The sequence below is a fragment of the Sorex araneus genome, chromosome 5 (genome assembly GCF_027595985.1).
Source record: "Sorex araneus isolate mSorAra2 chromosome 5, mSorAra2.pri, whole genome shotgun sequence".
In the NCBI taxonomy this organism is placed as follows: Eukaryota; Metazoa; Chordata; class Mammalia; order Eulipotyphla; family Soricidae; genus Sorex; species Sorex araneus.
Window position 1 is genome coordinate 43,360,468 of NC_073306.1, and position 16,052 is coordinate 43,376,519.

At 57.7% G+C, this 16,052-nt stretch overlaps 1 protein-coding gene across 2 annotated transcripts in view; it reads right to left on the reverse strand.

Annotated features, from left to right (window-relative positions):
• Positions 1–15,201, reverse strand: part of KIAA1522 (KIAA1522 ortholog) — a 28,856-nt gene extending 13,655 nt beyond the window's left edge. Inside the window, exon 1 of one of the 2 annotated variants that reach the window (XM_055138779.1) lies at positions 14,964–15,201. In XM_055138779.1, coding sequence (XP_054994754.1) covers positions 14,964–15,201 — 238 coding nt within the window. Of the gene's footprint in view, positions 1–4,905; positions 5,100–14,963 lie in introns of those variants that run through there. The other variant, XM_055138780.1, reaches the window with a different exon arrangement.
• Between the last annotated feature and the right edge of the window lie 851 nt (positions 15,202–16,052).

Consider the following 16,052-nt stretch of genomic DNA (forward strand, 5'->3'; position numbering starts at 1 on the left):
GTTGATGGGGCCGGAGTGATAGCACAGCGGGTAGGGCATTCGCCTTGCACGCGGCCAACCCGGGTTCGATCCCCGGCATCCCATATGGTTCCCCAAGCACCGCCAGGAGTAATTCCTGAGTGCAAAGCCAGGAGTAACCACTGAGCATTGCTGGGTGTGACCCAAAAAGCAAAAAAAAAAAAAAAAAAAAAAAAGAATGCCAGGTTGGACCAGAGACACAGAACAGGGCTAAGGGGTTTGCCCTGCATGCTACTGACTCAAATTTGATGCCTGGCATCACATATGATCCCCCAAGACCCATCAGGAGTGATCCCTGAGAACAGGAGAAAGCCCTAAGCACCACTGGGTGTAGCCTAAACCTTCACCAACCCCCTTTCCACCAAAAAAAAAAAAAAAATGCAGGTAAACTGGCTCTACCAAGAACAAAATTTCTGGGTCACACTTGGCAATGCTTAGGGGGTCACTCCTGGCTTTGCACGAGTCTTGGCAGTGCTTGGGGGACCATCCTGGATGTCAGGAATCAAACTTGGTCAACCATGAGCAGGGCAAGCACTCTGGCCACTGGACTATCTTTCCAGTCCCTCTGCCAACAACTTAGTCTTCTTACCTGCAAAATGGGGATGAACCCAACCAGAAAGAGGCTGACTTCTGTGTCAACATAGCAAAACAATGCAAAGGAAAAGGAAGGCAGTGTGGGTATGTGTAAGTAAAAGGGGTGGGGTGGGAGAGCCCTAGTGCACATCCTCCAACAACCCACTACCTTTCCAGGAGCAAGTATGCAGACAGCCTAGGGAGGGGAGGGCTGGGTGCCTGCAGGTCACAATACAACATCTTTCCAGCAAGAAGAGGCCCCTGCCCATCTGCCCACAGGCCCTCCACTTGATCCAGGGGTCAGTGTTTCCTTGAGTTTCGGTTTCCCCTCTCTTCCCACCCGCTCTCTCTGAGTCTTTGAGGGCTTCTGTGCTTAGTTCTGGACCCCTGCCCCATGTGCTTTTTCCCACTTGTGCTCCCTGCAGAGTCCAAACCCCCAAGGCTGTTGTTGCACAGAAGACCCACAGGCCCCTCGGTCGTTAGAGGGAACCCATGAGCCCCCAATGTAGTGAAGGGAGTGGGTTTTGGATTCCAATCGTTTTGGGACTGAATCCTGGTTCACCCAGCTCTTCGCTGGGGGCCAGTGTGACAGTACAGCAGGTAGGACACTTGCAGTGCATGCAGCCAATGTGGGTTTGATCCCCAGCACCACAAATGGGCCCCTAAACCCCTCCAGAAGTGCCCCCTGAGTGCAAAGTCAGGAGTCAGCCCTGAGCACTGCCGAATGTGGCCCAAAAAACTAAGCAGGTAACAAAAACAAAAACCCAGGCAGCTCCTTGCTGGTCTCAGGTAAGTGACTTGACTTCTCTGAGCTCCAGCTTCCATCCTGGGCTGAATTCTTTCCCCACACTCTCCTGCCGCTCTGCACCCCGCAGTCAGCAGTGCTCAGGGGCCCATGCGGTGCCCATGTGGTGCCAGGGTGGAGCCCGGGCTTCCTGCTTGCGCTCAGCCTGCTGCTCCCTCTCTCCCCAGCCCCAGTGCGCTGTTTCACATCTCCACGCCCATCCCCCAGCCAAGCAACCTGAAGCACAGCCCTCTCTGGCCCTTACTCCAAAATCTGATTAATCCCTGGTCCTATCACCTCTGCCACCTCCTCCGCAGAGTCCTGCAGCTGCCACTCCTCTCCATTCCCACAACCGCCACCCTATCCCCGGTGCTCACCTCATCACCTCTCCCCTGGATTGCTGCAACCGCCTTCCCACTGCTCCAGAGTGGGGCCCGTCCTGCCTGCACCTGCCCTCCCCCCAGGAGCCATCTTCCTCACATGCCATGTCTGTGGGCACCTCCCTGACTCAAAACCCCTCCACTGGCTCCCCACGGCCGGGGCACTCCAGCCCTCTCTGCGCTTTGCTGCCATTCCCCTCGCCCTCTCAGACTCACCACATGGGTGCACTCTCAGGCCCCAAGCGCCCACATGGGTGCCGGGGACACATGAGGCTGAGGCCAGGGAGGCCGTTGGACTATTCACCACACAGGAAAGCAAGGGTGAGTACTCGCAACGGCCCACCTCTCTCCAGCATGAAGAAGGAGCCCCCACATTTCTCTCCCAGACCCCCGTGCCCATCTCGGCCCCATGCCTGAGCTGACGGCTCTACCCAGAGCTGACCAGCGTCCCAGGCCCTGCTTAAGTCAACAGTTCAGAGCTAATTCCAACCCTGCCTTTGGGCCGAAGACCAAATGAAGGCCACGACCCTGGTTTTCTAAGGCTGACGCCATGCCACAGCCTTCGCTATACAGCCTAGAGAAGTCCCCAGACCTCACATTTACTCCTGTGTTGCCTCCACATCACTTAGCTATGGACACCTCAAGGCCCAGTGGATGTCTGTGCAGCAGCGGGAGGTGGAAGAGCTCAAGGGTGGCTGGAAGACCCGGGCCCCTTCAGTCAGGCCAGGAGACAAGAGACCGATGAGCACAGGCCTCAGATCTCTCCCCGACTAGAAATGGTCACAAGTTGGAACCCACAGTTGGTTCACAGGAAACCATCAGATTATCAGATTGGAGTGACCAAGAGTTGTAGCCTCCCCCACTCAGAGCAGATCCTAACAGGGCGAACAAACCTGGGCTTTAGGATCGCTGAAAGGTCTTGGAGTGGCCGATCAATCCGACTGCTGATAAATTCGCAGACAGCCTTCCTGAACTTTTAAAAAAAATTTTGCAGGGGTGCGCCATGCCTGGTGGTGCTCCAGGGCTTACTCTTGGCTCTACGATCAGGGATCATTGCTCGGGGGACCATACGGGGCTGGGGGAATCAAATCTGGGTCAGCCACATGTAAAGGTCTCTCCAGACCCCAGAATTTAATTTGTAATTAGCCCTTTCCTGTTGGTTTTTTTTTTGTGGGGGAGACACAACATTTCCCAAGTAGTGCTCAGAGGGGCCCAGGGTCACTCCCAGCAATCCGTGGCCTACCCAGGTCCACTGCCAGAGGGAATAAGCAGAGCCTGCACATGCTAGGTCCAGTCCCTTAAATCATCTCCCAGGCCCTGTTTTAGATTTTTGGTGTTTGGGTCACACCCAGTGGTGCCCAGAAATTATTCCTGGCTCTGTCCTGAGACATGACTCTTAGGAGGAGGGATGTTAAGGGAACCATATGGGATGCCGGGGATTGAACCTAGGTCAGCCACATCAAGGTAAGAGTACCCACCATACTACCACTCGGGTCCCCCAGACCCCGTTTTATCTTTGTGCTTTTCCTCAGCCAGCTAGACAGCTGAATGCCAGGGCTCCAGGGTACCACCAGCACCACCCACCCAGCAGTGTTGGGGACCTCCAAGTGCTACACCCTGCACTGCTGGGGAGGGGGATATGGTGCCAGGGATCAGACCAGCTCTGGCACGTGACAGACATACATCTTAACCCCTCCCTGTACTAGCTCTCCTGTCCCCTACTTTATCATTCTATTCCTCAAACCACCACAGCAAATGACCTTGGACAAACTCCTCAAGAACTCAATTTCTTCCATGTTTATCTACTTTTGGTTTGGGGGGGTCACACCTGGTGGTGCTCAAGGGCTACGTTGGGCTCTGTGCTTGGGGGTTATCCCTGGTGGTGCTCAGGGAACCAGTTAGTGCTGGGAACAGAACCCAAGCTTCCAGCTTGCCAAACCTGCGCTCCCATCAGCAAACCTGTCTCTATCCACAAATGCTCAGCCAGGGCAGCAAGGGCCCCACAAAGTCAGATAAGCTCAACCCCCACTAACTTCACGCACAACCCTCCTCTCCCGGGAACCAGGGAAATCCAGAGGAGTGAAAGCAAAGTGCTCAAGGTCACCAGACCCCCTAATTCACAGTCCAGGCTCCTTCTACCACCCCCTGTGCAGAGGGATGAGATCATCAGGCTCAGCTCTGCACCTCGAGGAATGTGGGCCACCCTGGTTAAGATATGGGTGGATTCCCCCACCCTGCCTCTGCGGAATTTCCACTCCCTCAGATCAGGCACCCACCTCTGCTGGAGACCCCGATCCGGGATTGAACACCCAGCCCCCACGCCATCTCTAGATTCACCAGTAAGGGAACCAGGCCCCCTCGTGCCCCTCCTCCACCCTTGGATACCCCGAACTGCCGCACCAATGGGGAGAAATCGGGGAACCGTGCCCCAGCCCTGGGGGTGTCCCCCCCAGCCCTGCCCCCACCCTTGGAAGCTGGAATGTGACCCACAAGGGATCCCGCAGCACGCCAGGAAAGGCAGCGTTCCAGCTCGCTGGCTGCACTGAATGGGGGAGATGCAGCAGCGACCACGCGGACATGGGCGGGGAAAGCCCCCCCACCCCCACCCCCACCCCGGGCAGCAGCAGCAGCAGCAGCAGCAGCAGCAGCAGCAGCGCAGCTGGGGGCGGGGCGGGAGCCAAGCAAACCAGTCCCCCGGCTCGGGACCGTGCGGGATGGAGGCGGCCCCAGCCTCCAGCCGCAGGTTTCCCGCTCCCCCCACCCACCTTTGTCTCCCCTCCCTCCCGGAAACTTTCAGCCTGTCGGGGGCTCCAGCCTGCGGAGGGCGTGTGTACACTCGGGGATCGGTGTGCGGAGGGCTGCTGTGCGCCCCCGCGGGCGCTGAGGGCACGCGTGTGTGTCGGGACCTGAGCGTGCGGGGCAGAGGGGGTCCTGTGGCCCGTGGGCCTCGGTGCGTGCGGACCTGTGTCCGAGTGTGCGCCGCACGGGACGCAGAGTCCGCCTGTCCTCACCTGAGTGGGGACCGGGAACGTGTCCGGGTGCCCGCCCGCTCGCGCCCCCAGGCCCCGGGAGAGGGCAGCAGCGGTGGCGGCGGCGGCTGCGGCAGGGAGACCCTCCTCCCCGCGGCCCCGCCCCCACCCCGGCCCCTACCTGCCGGCCGCTTCGCCGCCCGCCCGAACCGCCAGAAGCTGCGGGCCCGGGGGCCGCTGGGGGCCTTCCTCTTGTGGTGCGAATTGCCCATGGCGGGAGCCGGCGCCGAGAGCCAAGCGCCGAGCGACCCGCCCGGCCGCCGGGCCCGCAGCCCCGGGAGGGAGGCGGCGAGGCTCGCGAGCGGCCACCACGGGCGCCCCCGGCCCGGCCACGCCCCCGACACCTCGGCCAATGACCGGGGCGGGGCGGGGCCTCCGAGGGGGCGGGGCCTGGCGTGCGGCCCGTGGTCCCCGCCCCCCAGGACCCGGGAGACCTGCAGGGCCGCCCCGCCCGGAGCTTCGGGGAAGACCTGGCCAGTCCAGGTGGGGCGGACTGGTCCTCGCCCTCCCAACCCGGCGATCATCTCTGATGAACTGCCGCTTGCAGCCAGAGAAGCAGGGGCTAGGTTTCAGACAGGCCGGATCGGAGCACTATGCATCTAGGACTCACCGCCTACCTACCACCCCCTGAGGGTTGTGTCTGTGTATCTATCGCCCGTCACTGCGCCAGTGTGTAAAATGTATGGATGTGTGTGTAGCTTTGAACATCAACACTACGAAGTGTTGGTGTTGGTGTTCAAAATAGGGGCAGGTATTTGGCTTTGGGGACCACACCCAGCGGTGCTCAGGGCATATTCCTAGCTCTGCGCTCAGGGGTCATTCCTGGCAGGCTCAGGGAACCGCATGGGGCTCTGGGGATCAAACCCAGGTCAGCTGCATGCAAGGCAAGTGCCTTACCCGCTGTACTATCGCTCCAGTCTGGTAGCACCCATTTATAACAGGCAGTGTTATAACTGCTTCCATGCATCATTTCATTTTATCCACAATTATCCCATTTTACAGATAGGGAAATGAGACTTCATAAAGTCAATGAGTAAGCCAAAGTCAAACTGCCGTGCAGAGCTAGTACTCAAGTCCAGACTGGCTCCATTACCCACCTCTGCATGACCTGGAAGGGGAGCACAGAGCTGTGCATTTGCAATTGTGTGCTTGAAGGAGATGTAGTGAGGCACCTAGGAATATTCCTGTGTACCCTGACACAAAACATATGATTTCCTCTGTACTCATTTGCCTGTGACTGTATCCGTATAACTGAGTCAAGTTGCATACGTATGAATGTGTGCTTTTCTTGGGAGGGTGGAGGTGTGAGGGGCTTGGACCAGACCCTGCTATGCCCAGGAATGACTCCTGGCAGGGGATATGTGGTACGAGGGACTGAAGCAGGGTTTTAGCAAAAGCAGGTGCCTGAAGCACTGCATTATCTCTCCAGTCCAGGATGTGTACTTGTGTGCAGTTTTTTCTTGGGGGGGGGGATTGGGGAAGGTGGGCCAGTCCTGGCTCTGTGCTCAGGGGAACCTATGTAATGCTGAGGACCCAACTTAGGCAAGGCAAGAGCCTTATCCCCTGTACTATCTGTATCCTTGTGTGCACAGCCATGTGTAACTGTCTCAAAGTTGCGGAATATCACTGTATGTGAGCAATAGTCCATGAAACTGTTAAGTATAGGTTTATGCTTGTCTTAAGACTGTGATTGCATGTGTTCCCCCCTCCCTGGTGGAAGGGGTGGGCATGCATGGTGGTTCTCAGAGGACAGTGCAGGTCTATCAGCTGCTGCATGCACTTTCGTATATTGGTGTAGCCACAACTGCCTGTATCTACATTTGAGAGGTTTTTAAGTAACCAAGCATATAAGTAAAAATGTAAGAAACCAACAACATCTGTGTGCACCTGCAGAGATGGGTGCTCTTATTCATTAATCTCTTCTTATACAAATCTTCATTTTCTAAAACAAAGAGGCGCCACGTGTCACCTCTTCTGAAAGTCCCCAGGCTGTAAGGCTGCCCCTCCTCTGTAGTTCACAAGTTCCTAAACCCAGGACCTGCCCAGGACCACAGTGACTCCATCACCCAGCTGTGTCTTTCCACCTGGGGAAGCATGGTGTAGCTGAGAGCCCTGAGCCCTGAGTTCCAATCCACATAGAGCTTGTACTTTCTGCAGCCTGGGCAAGCTGCCCATTACGCTATACTTCTTATGCCCAGGACCCATTTCTTCCCTCCAATAAGGCAGCATCAAAGCTATTCCCAGAAGCCATCACTTACTAAGAGTCTGAGGGCATCCTGGGGGGTTAGGGGAGAGACTGGTATTTCGTTTATCCACCCAGAAAATAATCCTTGAGTTTACACTATTTACCTAACTCTGTTTCAGACTCTGCTTTGCACAGAGAGGAGGCTCCTGGCATAAAAACAGAAAGCTATCTGAGGGATCTACCAGCCCATTTCCCTTGATTTACAGGTGGAACAATGAGTTCCATGATGGGGAGTGGTGATATGGGGAGCAGAGAGAACATTTAAGAGTAAAGTCCAAATCCCTGGCATTGGAAGAGAGAGAGAATCAGTAAGGAAGAGAGAGAGAACTCAGTAAGCAGAGCATAAACTTTCTCTGGTTTTGGGGGTAGGGATTCGTACCTGGCAGTACTCAGGACTTACTCCTGACTGCACTCAGGGATCACTCCTGACAGGCTCATGGAGCCATATGGGAAGCATGCAAGGTATGCTGAACCTACTATCTCTCTGGCCCAATCCGCTTCCACATGTTCCCAAAAACAAACCAAAAAAAAAAAGACTCTACTCAACACATTCCCTACCCCCATAAAGCTTTCCTCACACCTTCATGTCTCCCAGCTCAGTTCCTGTACACCCACAGCCTTGGTGCCGCCCTATTATATGGAACCAGTCACACCTCAGGGTGCCCCAGCTCCTTGTGTAACCCCAGCCTAGCACTCAACTCAGCATCTCAGGCACAGTTTGGTCTGGAAAGTCCCTTTTCAATCAGAAGCAAACCCCCCTCCCCACAGCATTTCTGTCACTCCTTTTCGAACCCCCAGGCTAAGTGTCTGACCCCCCAGGGGGTATGCCAGGCACCCTGGACTGAAATGGATGGAGAAGATGGTGTTTTCACTCTGGTGGCGGGAGTGACAGTGGAGGCAGAGAGCCCAGGTCACTTTTGCATCCATATATCCTTTTACTCCAAACTTGCTCCAGGATCCCAGAGGGAAAATACTGACTTCCCAAAGCAGGGAAGAACCTGGGGCAGGACTGATGGGAGAAGTAGTGCCACATGGACCAGACTCCTGGATCCACAGGAGTGGGTCTGAAGACCGAAGAGGGAGTTCAATGAGCTGAGAGCATGCTTTGCTTGCAGGAGGTTTACTTTCAATCCCTGGCACCACTTGGTTCCCTCGTACTGCTGGGTCACACCAGGGGAAACCCCTGACTTCCACTGGGTATAGTCCAAAACACAGAAAATGGGCTTGAGAGCTTTGTGACTCTCAGAAAATTCTGGCGGTGTCCTAAGCAGACAAAGGCCCTGCTGAAAGCAGAGCCCACCATAAGCTTCCTTGGAATCACGTACTTGCCATAGGATTCCAAGATTGTTTTAGGGTCACACCTAGTGATGCTCTAAGGGATTACTCCTGGCTCTGTGCTCAGGGGTCTCTTCTGGAGGTAGTCAGGCGACTATAAATGATGCCTAGGACTGAACCAGGGTTGGCCGCATGCGAAGCAAGTGCTTTAACCTCTATGCTATTTCTCCAGCCCCCAATTCCAAGTTGAAACCCTTCACCAGCAGTGGGGATGGAGCTCAGTGGTAAAGTGCTCTACATGAGCCCTTGGCTAGATCCCTGGCTGGTCTCCAACAACAAGGAGTGCGGAACATGGTATACAGTAGCATGGAACAGTATAATAATGGGAATGTAATAATGAAGCAATGTAAAGAGTTTTCGCCCAAGAGCTAGGGAAATGGCTCAATTGCTGGAGCTCACACTTTGCATATCGGAACTGCAGGGTCTATCCACAATACCACGTGGTCCCCTCAAACACTGTGCTGGGAGCAGCCCCATCGGGTGCTACGTCGCAAAAACAGTTTTCAGCCCTTAGCCCAAGTGGGCCGCTGCTACTTCCTTCCTCCCCCAAGTCAGTTACAGCACTGGACGTGGCCTGGGGCCCACAGATGGCAGGTGGAGGTGGCATCGCCACTGCCCCCATCCAGAGTGTCCTCTCTTGTTTCCTCCAGCAGGTGATGGGCGGGAGAGCGGAGGCAGCTCTGGGAGGGGTGGGGAGGGGAGGCTCCTAGGAGACGCCCCCACCCTGTGGAGAGCAAAGTCAGAGTTTCTGAAGCTGCAGGGTTTGGGGCACCCCCAAGTAGACCTGGCTGGCAGCCCTGCTTTAGGAGCAGGAGAGAGGTGAGACTGGGGTGGGGGACTTTCAACCTGAGTGGGGGTTCCCAGGAGACGGCTGGGATGGATGCCACAGTGGGGGTTGGGGCCTCCCAGGAAGGAGCCCCTGCGGTCTCTCAGAGGTAAGGGCAGGATGGAGACTCCCTCAGCCTCTGCTTCCTGCTCTGCTCTTCGCCAGCAGAAGTGCAGGGCGGGATTTTCCACTTGAAGTCTGAACAAAGGAGCAGGCAAGCTGAGGTGGCCCAGCAGGTGGGGCTGCTGGCCCCCTCCACGTGCTGGCTGGATGACCTTGAACATGTCACTTCCTCCTCTGGGCCTCAATGCCCACTTGTCTGTGCCATGAGGCCTCCTGATGACATCTCAGGCCATCAACTCTGGGTGTCTGGGATCCAGATGCTCCGACTCTAGGGGGTCCATCTCAGATCACCCACCTATTACCAAAGCCACTTACTGCCAGGCCCTGTGCCAGGAAGGGCCTAGGGAAAAGACAACCGACCTAGCTCCTGATCTTGGAGACCTGCCCTCTGCCTACTGAGCCTCAGACAGAAGCAAGGCCCAGCCTCTCCGAGCCGAGCCGCGTGCCCACCGTCAGATTCAGCCACATGCTGGTCCCTCGGGAAGCCTCCCTGATCTTCCAATGGGGTCACTGTGCTCCCACCCACTTTTGTCTTAAATTCTTTATTTTTTGTTTCTGGGGCACACCTGACTGTGCTTAGGGCTTACTCCTGGCTCTGCACTCAGGAATTACTCCTGGCAGTGCTCGGGGAACGATATGGGATGCCAGGGATCAAACCCGGGTCAAGGCAAGTGCCCTACCTGTTGTACTATCTCTCGGGCCCCCTTGACGCTTCTTAACCCTTAACTATTTGTTCAGGGTCTATTCTTGCCATGTTTAAACTGTGAGATTCGTGAGGATGGGGACCTTATTTCTCCTTCAACCCAGGACAGTATCTGGTGGTAGAAGCTATTTATTACCTAATGTCACATACTGACTAAGCACTTGTGAAATCAATGAGGAAGCGCCCTCTCCCCTCTGGACCCTGGGATACAAAGCCTGTTTCTCATAGCATGTGGAGGGCGACCCACACTCTTCCCCCAAGGATTTTCTTGCCTTCTGTAGCCCAGAGAACCCAGCCCCCATGACAATGGTCCCAGGGCTACGGCCGCTTAGGAGCCAACACCCCCGTAGACGCAGGTGCCCAGAGAGCACGCACCGCCAAGTCTGGATCTCAGCACCCCGCTCTCGAGTCCAGGGCCACTGCTCCCCAGGAGTGTGCCACAGGAGCCCGGCCTCAAGGGATGAGGCTCACGAAGTAGGAAAGAGAAGGGAGGTGCAGCCCGAAGAGGGGACATGCAGTGGCCCTGGGCACAGAGAGGGCCAAGGCCATCCCAACCGCAGAGAGGCTAAGCATCCTGGGGTCCTCACCTTGCCGTGGAGCTGCACAAGCCCCTTCCCCCAGACAGGCGGCATCATGCACAGTGCCCACTGCTCATCCCCTTTCCCAAGACCTCCAGACCTGTGGCCCTCGCTGGCCAATGGTAGGCGCTCTCTTCCCTCCCAGCCCCCATGTCCAGGCCCTCCATAGCTGGTACCTCCAGCTCTCCCTCCAACCCTAGGACTCTAGACCCAGACAGAGCCTCAGAGACCACGAAAGCCCACACTGTGAGGCAAGGCCTGCCCCCGGACATGCAGCAGGGCCCATCTCAACCACGGAGTGTTCTCCCTAGGGGCCAGCTGGGCAGAGCCACTCCTCAATTGTCAGGTTCCATGTTTAGGAGCCTTTCCCCATCCTACCTGCTAAACCGCCCGGAGGACCACATACTCCTTTCCCCAAGAGTTGGCCCTCAGAGTCTCCGGCATAAGAAACACGTACCCCTCACATTCTTCTATCTGGAGACAAATTCTGACTAGCTCAATTGCCACCCGATGACCATCACTTGCCTCTCTTAGCCCAGATGCTCCCATTGCCCTGACGGGTGCCTGACACTATAGTACATAATGTCATTGGGGCCAGAGACACAATTCAACATGCTTTGCGTGCAGGTGGCCCAGTTGGATCCCCAGCACCTCACAGTGCCCCAAGCACAGCCGAGCGACCCCCAAGAGGGCGGGAGTGATAGTACAGCGGGTAGCGTGTTTGCCTGGCATGTCGCCGACTTGGGCTCAATCTCTGACATCTCATATCCCTGAGCACCACCAAGAGTAATTCCTGAGTGCAGAGCAGACTGGAACATATACTATATATACAGGAGGATGCCCAGGTTCAATCCCTGGCACTGCATGGTCCCCCAAGTACCATAAGAAGTGACCCTCAAGCACCTGCTAGCTATGGTCCAGAGATAAATACAAATGTCTTTTCACATGAACAAAGTTGACTGACCTTGACCAATTTCCTTTAAATTGATCTAGACCTAGCTTCTTACCTATAAATGCCAACACTGTCCACCTCCCTGGTTGTTGTGAGGACAGTAGGAGAAAACATTAAAAACTGCTCCCCGGGGGCTGGCATACAGTAACTTCATGCTCTCCCTTCAATTAGCCAGCATTCTGCTCCCCCACTCTCTGCTCGCCTCATCCAGAAACACACCCCAACCCCCACCCCCACCCCAGTTTTCTCCCAGGTGAGCTGGAGTTCTGGCATCTGTCCCAGAAGCACTTCCTCCCCATTCGCTTGTCTATAGTCCAGGTGATTTTTCTGGAAAATATGGATCCCTGTTTGTTTCTTCACTTTTCCCTCATACTGGACACAGTTAAAAACTGCCCAACATCTGTGGATTCCTCCTCAATACTAATAATCATCCACGCGGGGGCCCGGGGGAGCTGAGGAGAGTTGCTTCCCTGACCTGGATCTCGGCAAACTTAAGAGACTTCCCAGAGCAGCCTAAGGTCAGAACAGCAGAACCAGCCCCGCCTGGACCATGCTCCGCAGTTCACAGAGCCCTGGCAGGTCTGTTATCGGACGTGATCTTTGAAACAGCTCTGTAAAGCCAGGATTTATTATCCCTGTTGCAGAGATAAGGAGTTACCAACCTGCGGGGTCACATGGCCTGAGAGAAGGGCCATGTTGTCCCGCAGGCCTCCGAGCCCAATTCCTTCCACCAGTCCCGAGGGCTCAGGGGATCGCGCTGACAAACACCATCAGAGCACCTCAGTTCCACCACGCATCTTGGAGACACAGAAAAGTCGCAGACCCCCTAAGGCAATGTCTCGCCATAGGGGCACCTCTGAGAAGGCCCCTTCTCCTCTCTCAGGAACTCTGAGCCCACCAAGAGCGCCAACCAGATTTCACAGGGCTTGCTAACAACTGAGCCAGGACTGCAGCTGACTGGGGTTCCCTTCCTGCTGTCAGGCTCTCTGCCCATCTGTAGAATGGGTTGGAGAAGAAGCTCTGTGTCCCTGGGAGAATTCCAAGAACAGCACCGATTTTGGAGGCAAATAATCTGAGTTCAACTACTAAATTTCAGGAAATCAATCCCTTACTGTCCCTGGGCCTTAATTTTTCATGTGCAAATGGGCTCAGATGAGATCAAAATACAGAGCTCCTGGCACATTCAAGAACAATCCATAAGGTCAGAGCAATCTAGGCCAGCCTTGCGCGCAGCTGACCCGGGGACACAGTTCATCCCCTGAGTACCACCAGGAGTAATCTCTGAGTGCAGTCAGGAGTAAGCCCGGAGCAACACTGGGTGTGGCCCCCAAACAAAACCAAAAGAAAAACAATCCATCAACATTCTTTTCCTTCCATTTCTGAGTCTGTGCAGGTCAGTGAGGGGTAGGAGTCCTGGAAGACAGGTGCTCCGAATTCTGTTTCCCATGGGACCCGGAGGGAGTCAGAGGAGGGGAGCCAGGACCAGTACCTCTGGATGTCCGTTTCAGAGAGTGGGACGAAGAGATAATGACCTTCCCAGCCAAGGCCCCTGACCTCACAGGAATGTCCCCACATTTCCCAATCTCCACATGGAACATTTTCCCCAGAAAGAGTTAAGCCTCCTTTGGCTATCCACTTCCTGGCCAGCGGTACTAGGGGAGATTAAAGAGATCAAATTTATTTCTCTTAATAAACAGAAAAGAAGTTGGGCCAGGCAGGTGACAAGGAAACAATTGGAATAATAGGAGGCTGGAGCAAAAGGAAGCAGGACTTCCTCCAGTCATACCTGGGGCCACCTCCAGACCAAAGGAAACAACAGACAGGGGCACGGAGGTGTTGCCCGCACACAAGGGTGCAAATCACCCCGACCTGCTGCCCAGAAAGCCGAGTGCTATCCGATTCCAAACACACAGCACGGGGAGGACTGGCCAGTGACCTGAGGACCCCACAGCCAGTGTCCGAGCTGGGACCTTTCAGCCCCTACTTAGGCTGGTCTCCATGGACCCCCTGGCAGTCTGACCATACCACCCATCCTGCCGTACCTCTGTTGCATGCCCTCGTGCAAGTGACGGGGATGACTGGCCTGAGTCCCCACGGGGCGGCAGCAACACCTCCTGCAGGGCCCTTGGAAATACCCTCACCCTCCCTCCGGGCCGCCATGCCCGCACCCCGGTGTCGATTTGTGGCTGGGCCCAGAGAAGGAGGGCCCCTGTCCAAAAGGAAAACCAGGCCGGATGCAATCACACAAGAGGCTTGTCACCCTCTTCCTGCCCCCCTGCAGTGCTCCTTCTAATTCTCCAGAGGAGGCGGGGAAAGGATACCGGGGAGGGCAAAAGCAGGCAGGGCAGACCGAGATGGGCCCCAGGATCCCGCCATGTCCTCCCCACACAGCAGGAGCAAAGAAAAGTAGACTCCCACCCTCAGGGTGCTCCAGCCCTTGCAGGGGCTCGTGCCCTCCCACCCAAAAGGAGGACGGGAATGGGGACGAAGGGCCACGGAGGCAAGAACAAGCAAGCAAGTGGCCCCCCCAAAGTCATCACAGCTGGCAGGGGCGGTTCAGCCTCTGCTCACCTCGGGCAGCTCTTCTGCACCCTCAGGCCCAAAGATCAGAGGCAGCAAATTAACTTGCAGTTAGTACAGCCCCCGCCCCCCCCCCCACCAATCGCCTTGGGCCTCAGTTTCCCCCAGCTCCAGCACATTTCCAACACCGGGGGAATGAGAGTAGGTCTCTGCTTGTGGTAGAGGAAGAAGTGGTGGGGAGGGGCATTAGCTCGCCTGGGTGAGCTCACCACCCTGAGGTGGATGTCTGCGGTTTCGCCCAGGTGGGGGGGGGTGCAGGTGGGCACTCTGCTAAAAGAAGCAGTGCTAAGAACCTAAAGTCGGCTGTGTTCGCCACCGGGCCCTTCGTGGGGCTGTACACCCAGACCCACCTATTTGGCTGAAACACCTTTAGGGTGCAGTTGACCTTCCATATCCCTAGCGACCCCCACGGAGGCGAAAGGCCACTTGCCTTTCCCGCTGGCGCCAGGCCAGGAGGCAAGTTTCTGAGCCCCTGACTCAGCAGAGGGCAGAACCTGGGTGAGTCTGGAAGGTGGGGGTGAGGGGGAAGGGTGGTGCCTCACCGTCCCGAGAGCCAGACTGCCAGCACTTCCTGCTTAAACCGAGGGGTCCCTGTTCCATTGGGGCGGGGTAGGCTGGGGGGGTCCCCTCGAGGTCCCGAGAAGGAGGACCCAGGGCTGAACCTGGCAAATAAAGGCTGGGGTCTCCGCGTAGCGGGGTGCTGGGGCTGGGCCCTGGGCTCTGCGCGCCCCCAGCTCCAGTGCTTGGTGGGGGGGTCACCTCCCTCCGGCGCGGCGGAGCCCCCTGGCCGCACCCTCGGCGCCGCCCGGCGCGCGGCCCAGGTGCCGGCTGCCTTACCTCGGCCTTTACCCTTGGCCTTCCTGGCCTTGTCCTCCGCCTTCTTGGCCCGGGGGGCGCCGGGCTCGCTGCCCTCGGCCCCCGCCGCCGCCTTCTTCTTACGCCGCTTGCCCCTCAGCCAGCTGAAGGCGCGGCGGAGGCCGGACGCGCCCGAGCGCGACTTCTTCCTGCGCGGGGGGCCTCCCGGACCCCCCGGCTCGTCGGCCGCAGGTGCGGCGGGGGGCGCGCGGGCCGCCATGGCGGGGGTCGGGCCCCGGCGGCGGGGCGCCCATGCGCTGGGAGCGGGCGGCCGCCGGGGGACGGGCGCCCGGAGAAAAGTTTGGGGCGGCGGAGGCTGCGGGAGCGCGCGGCGGGAGCAGCCGGGAGGGGCGCGGGGGCCGGCCGGGAGGGAGCGGCCAGGGGCGGGCGCTGCGTGCCGGCGGCCCCTCCCCGCCTGGGCCGGGCCCCGAACCCCGGGCAGGGGGAGGGCGAGGTGCCGTCCCGGGAGAAAGTGGCGGTGCCCGGCGTCGGGCGGGGGCGGGGCCGTGGGGCGGGGCTTAGGGTGTGGCGGGGGCTCGTGGGAGGGGCTTCTGGGCGGGCGGGGCCGTGTGGGTGGGGCTTCGCGGCGGGGCGGGGCGGGGCGGGGGGCGCGCTGGCCTCGATTCCCGAGAGCTTCTAGACGGAGTTTGGTCTGGGGAGAGACGGGGGCGTGGGGGCTGGGGGGTGGCTGTCTGGGATTCTTTTCCTGGAAAGAGAGAATTCTTTCCGAGTCCTTGGAGGCTTTGCCCAGGAGCCGGGCTTCGGGCCCGCTGAGACCTGTGACCGCAGGGCACAGCCCTGGCCCCTCCCCATCCCCTACACCCCGCAGGTAGCAGGCACCCCGCGGCTCCTGTCCGCTCCGCACCACACCTTCCAGATCTCCAGCTCCCAACCTTCCCGGTCCTCTAAGTGGAAGGTGACTCAGTCCTGCCTGGCCCTTTGGCGACTGCGCCGGGGGCGTCTTGTAGCCCCTCGCTCTGGAATTGCCTCTGAGGCCCATGGTCACCCCCAGGTCCGGCTTTCCCTGTCGAGAGGTGAGAGCTGAAGCACACAAAGCCCCCCCAGGGCTGT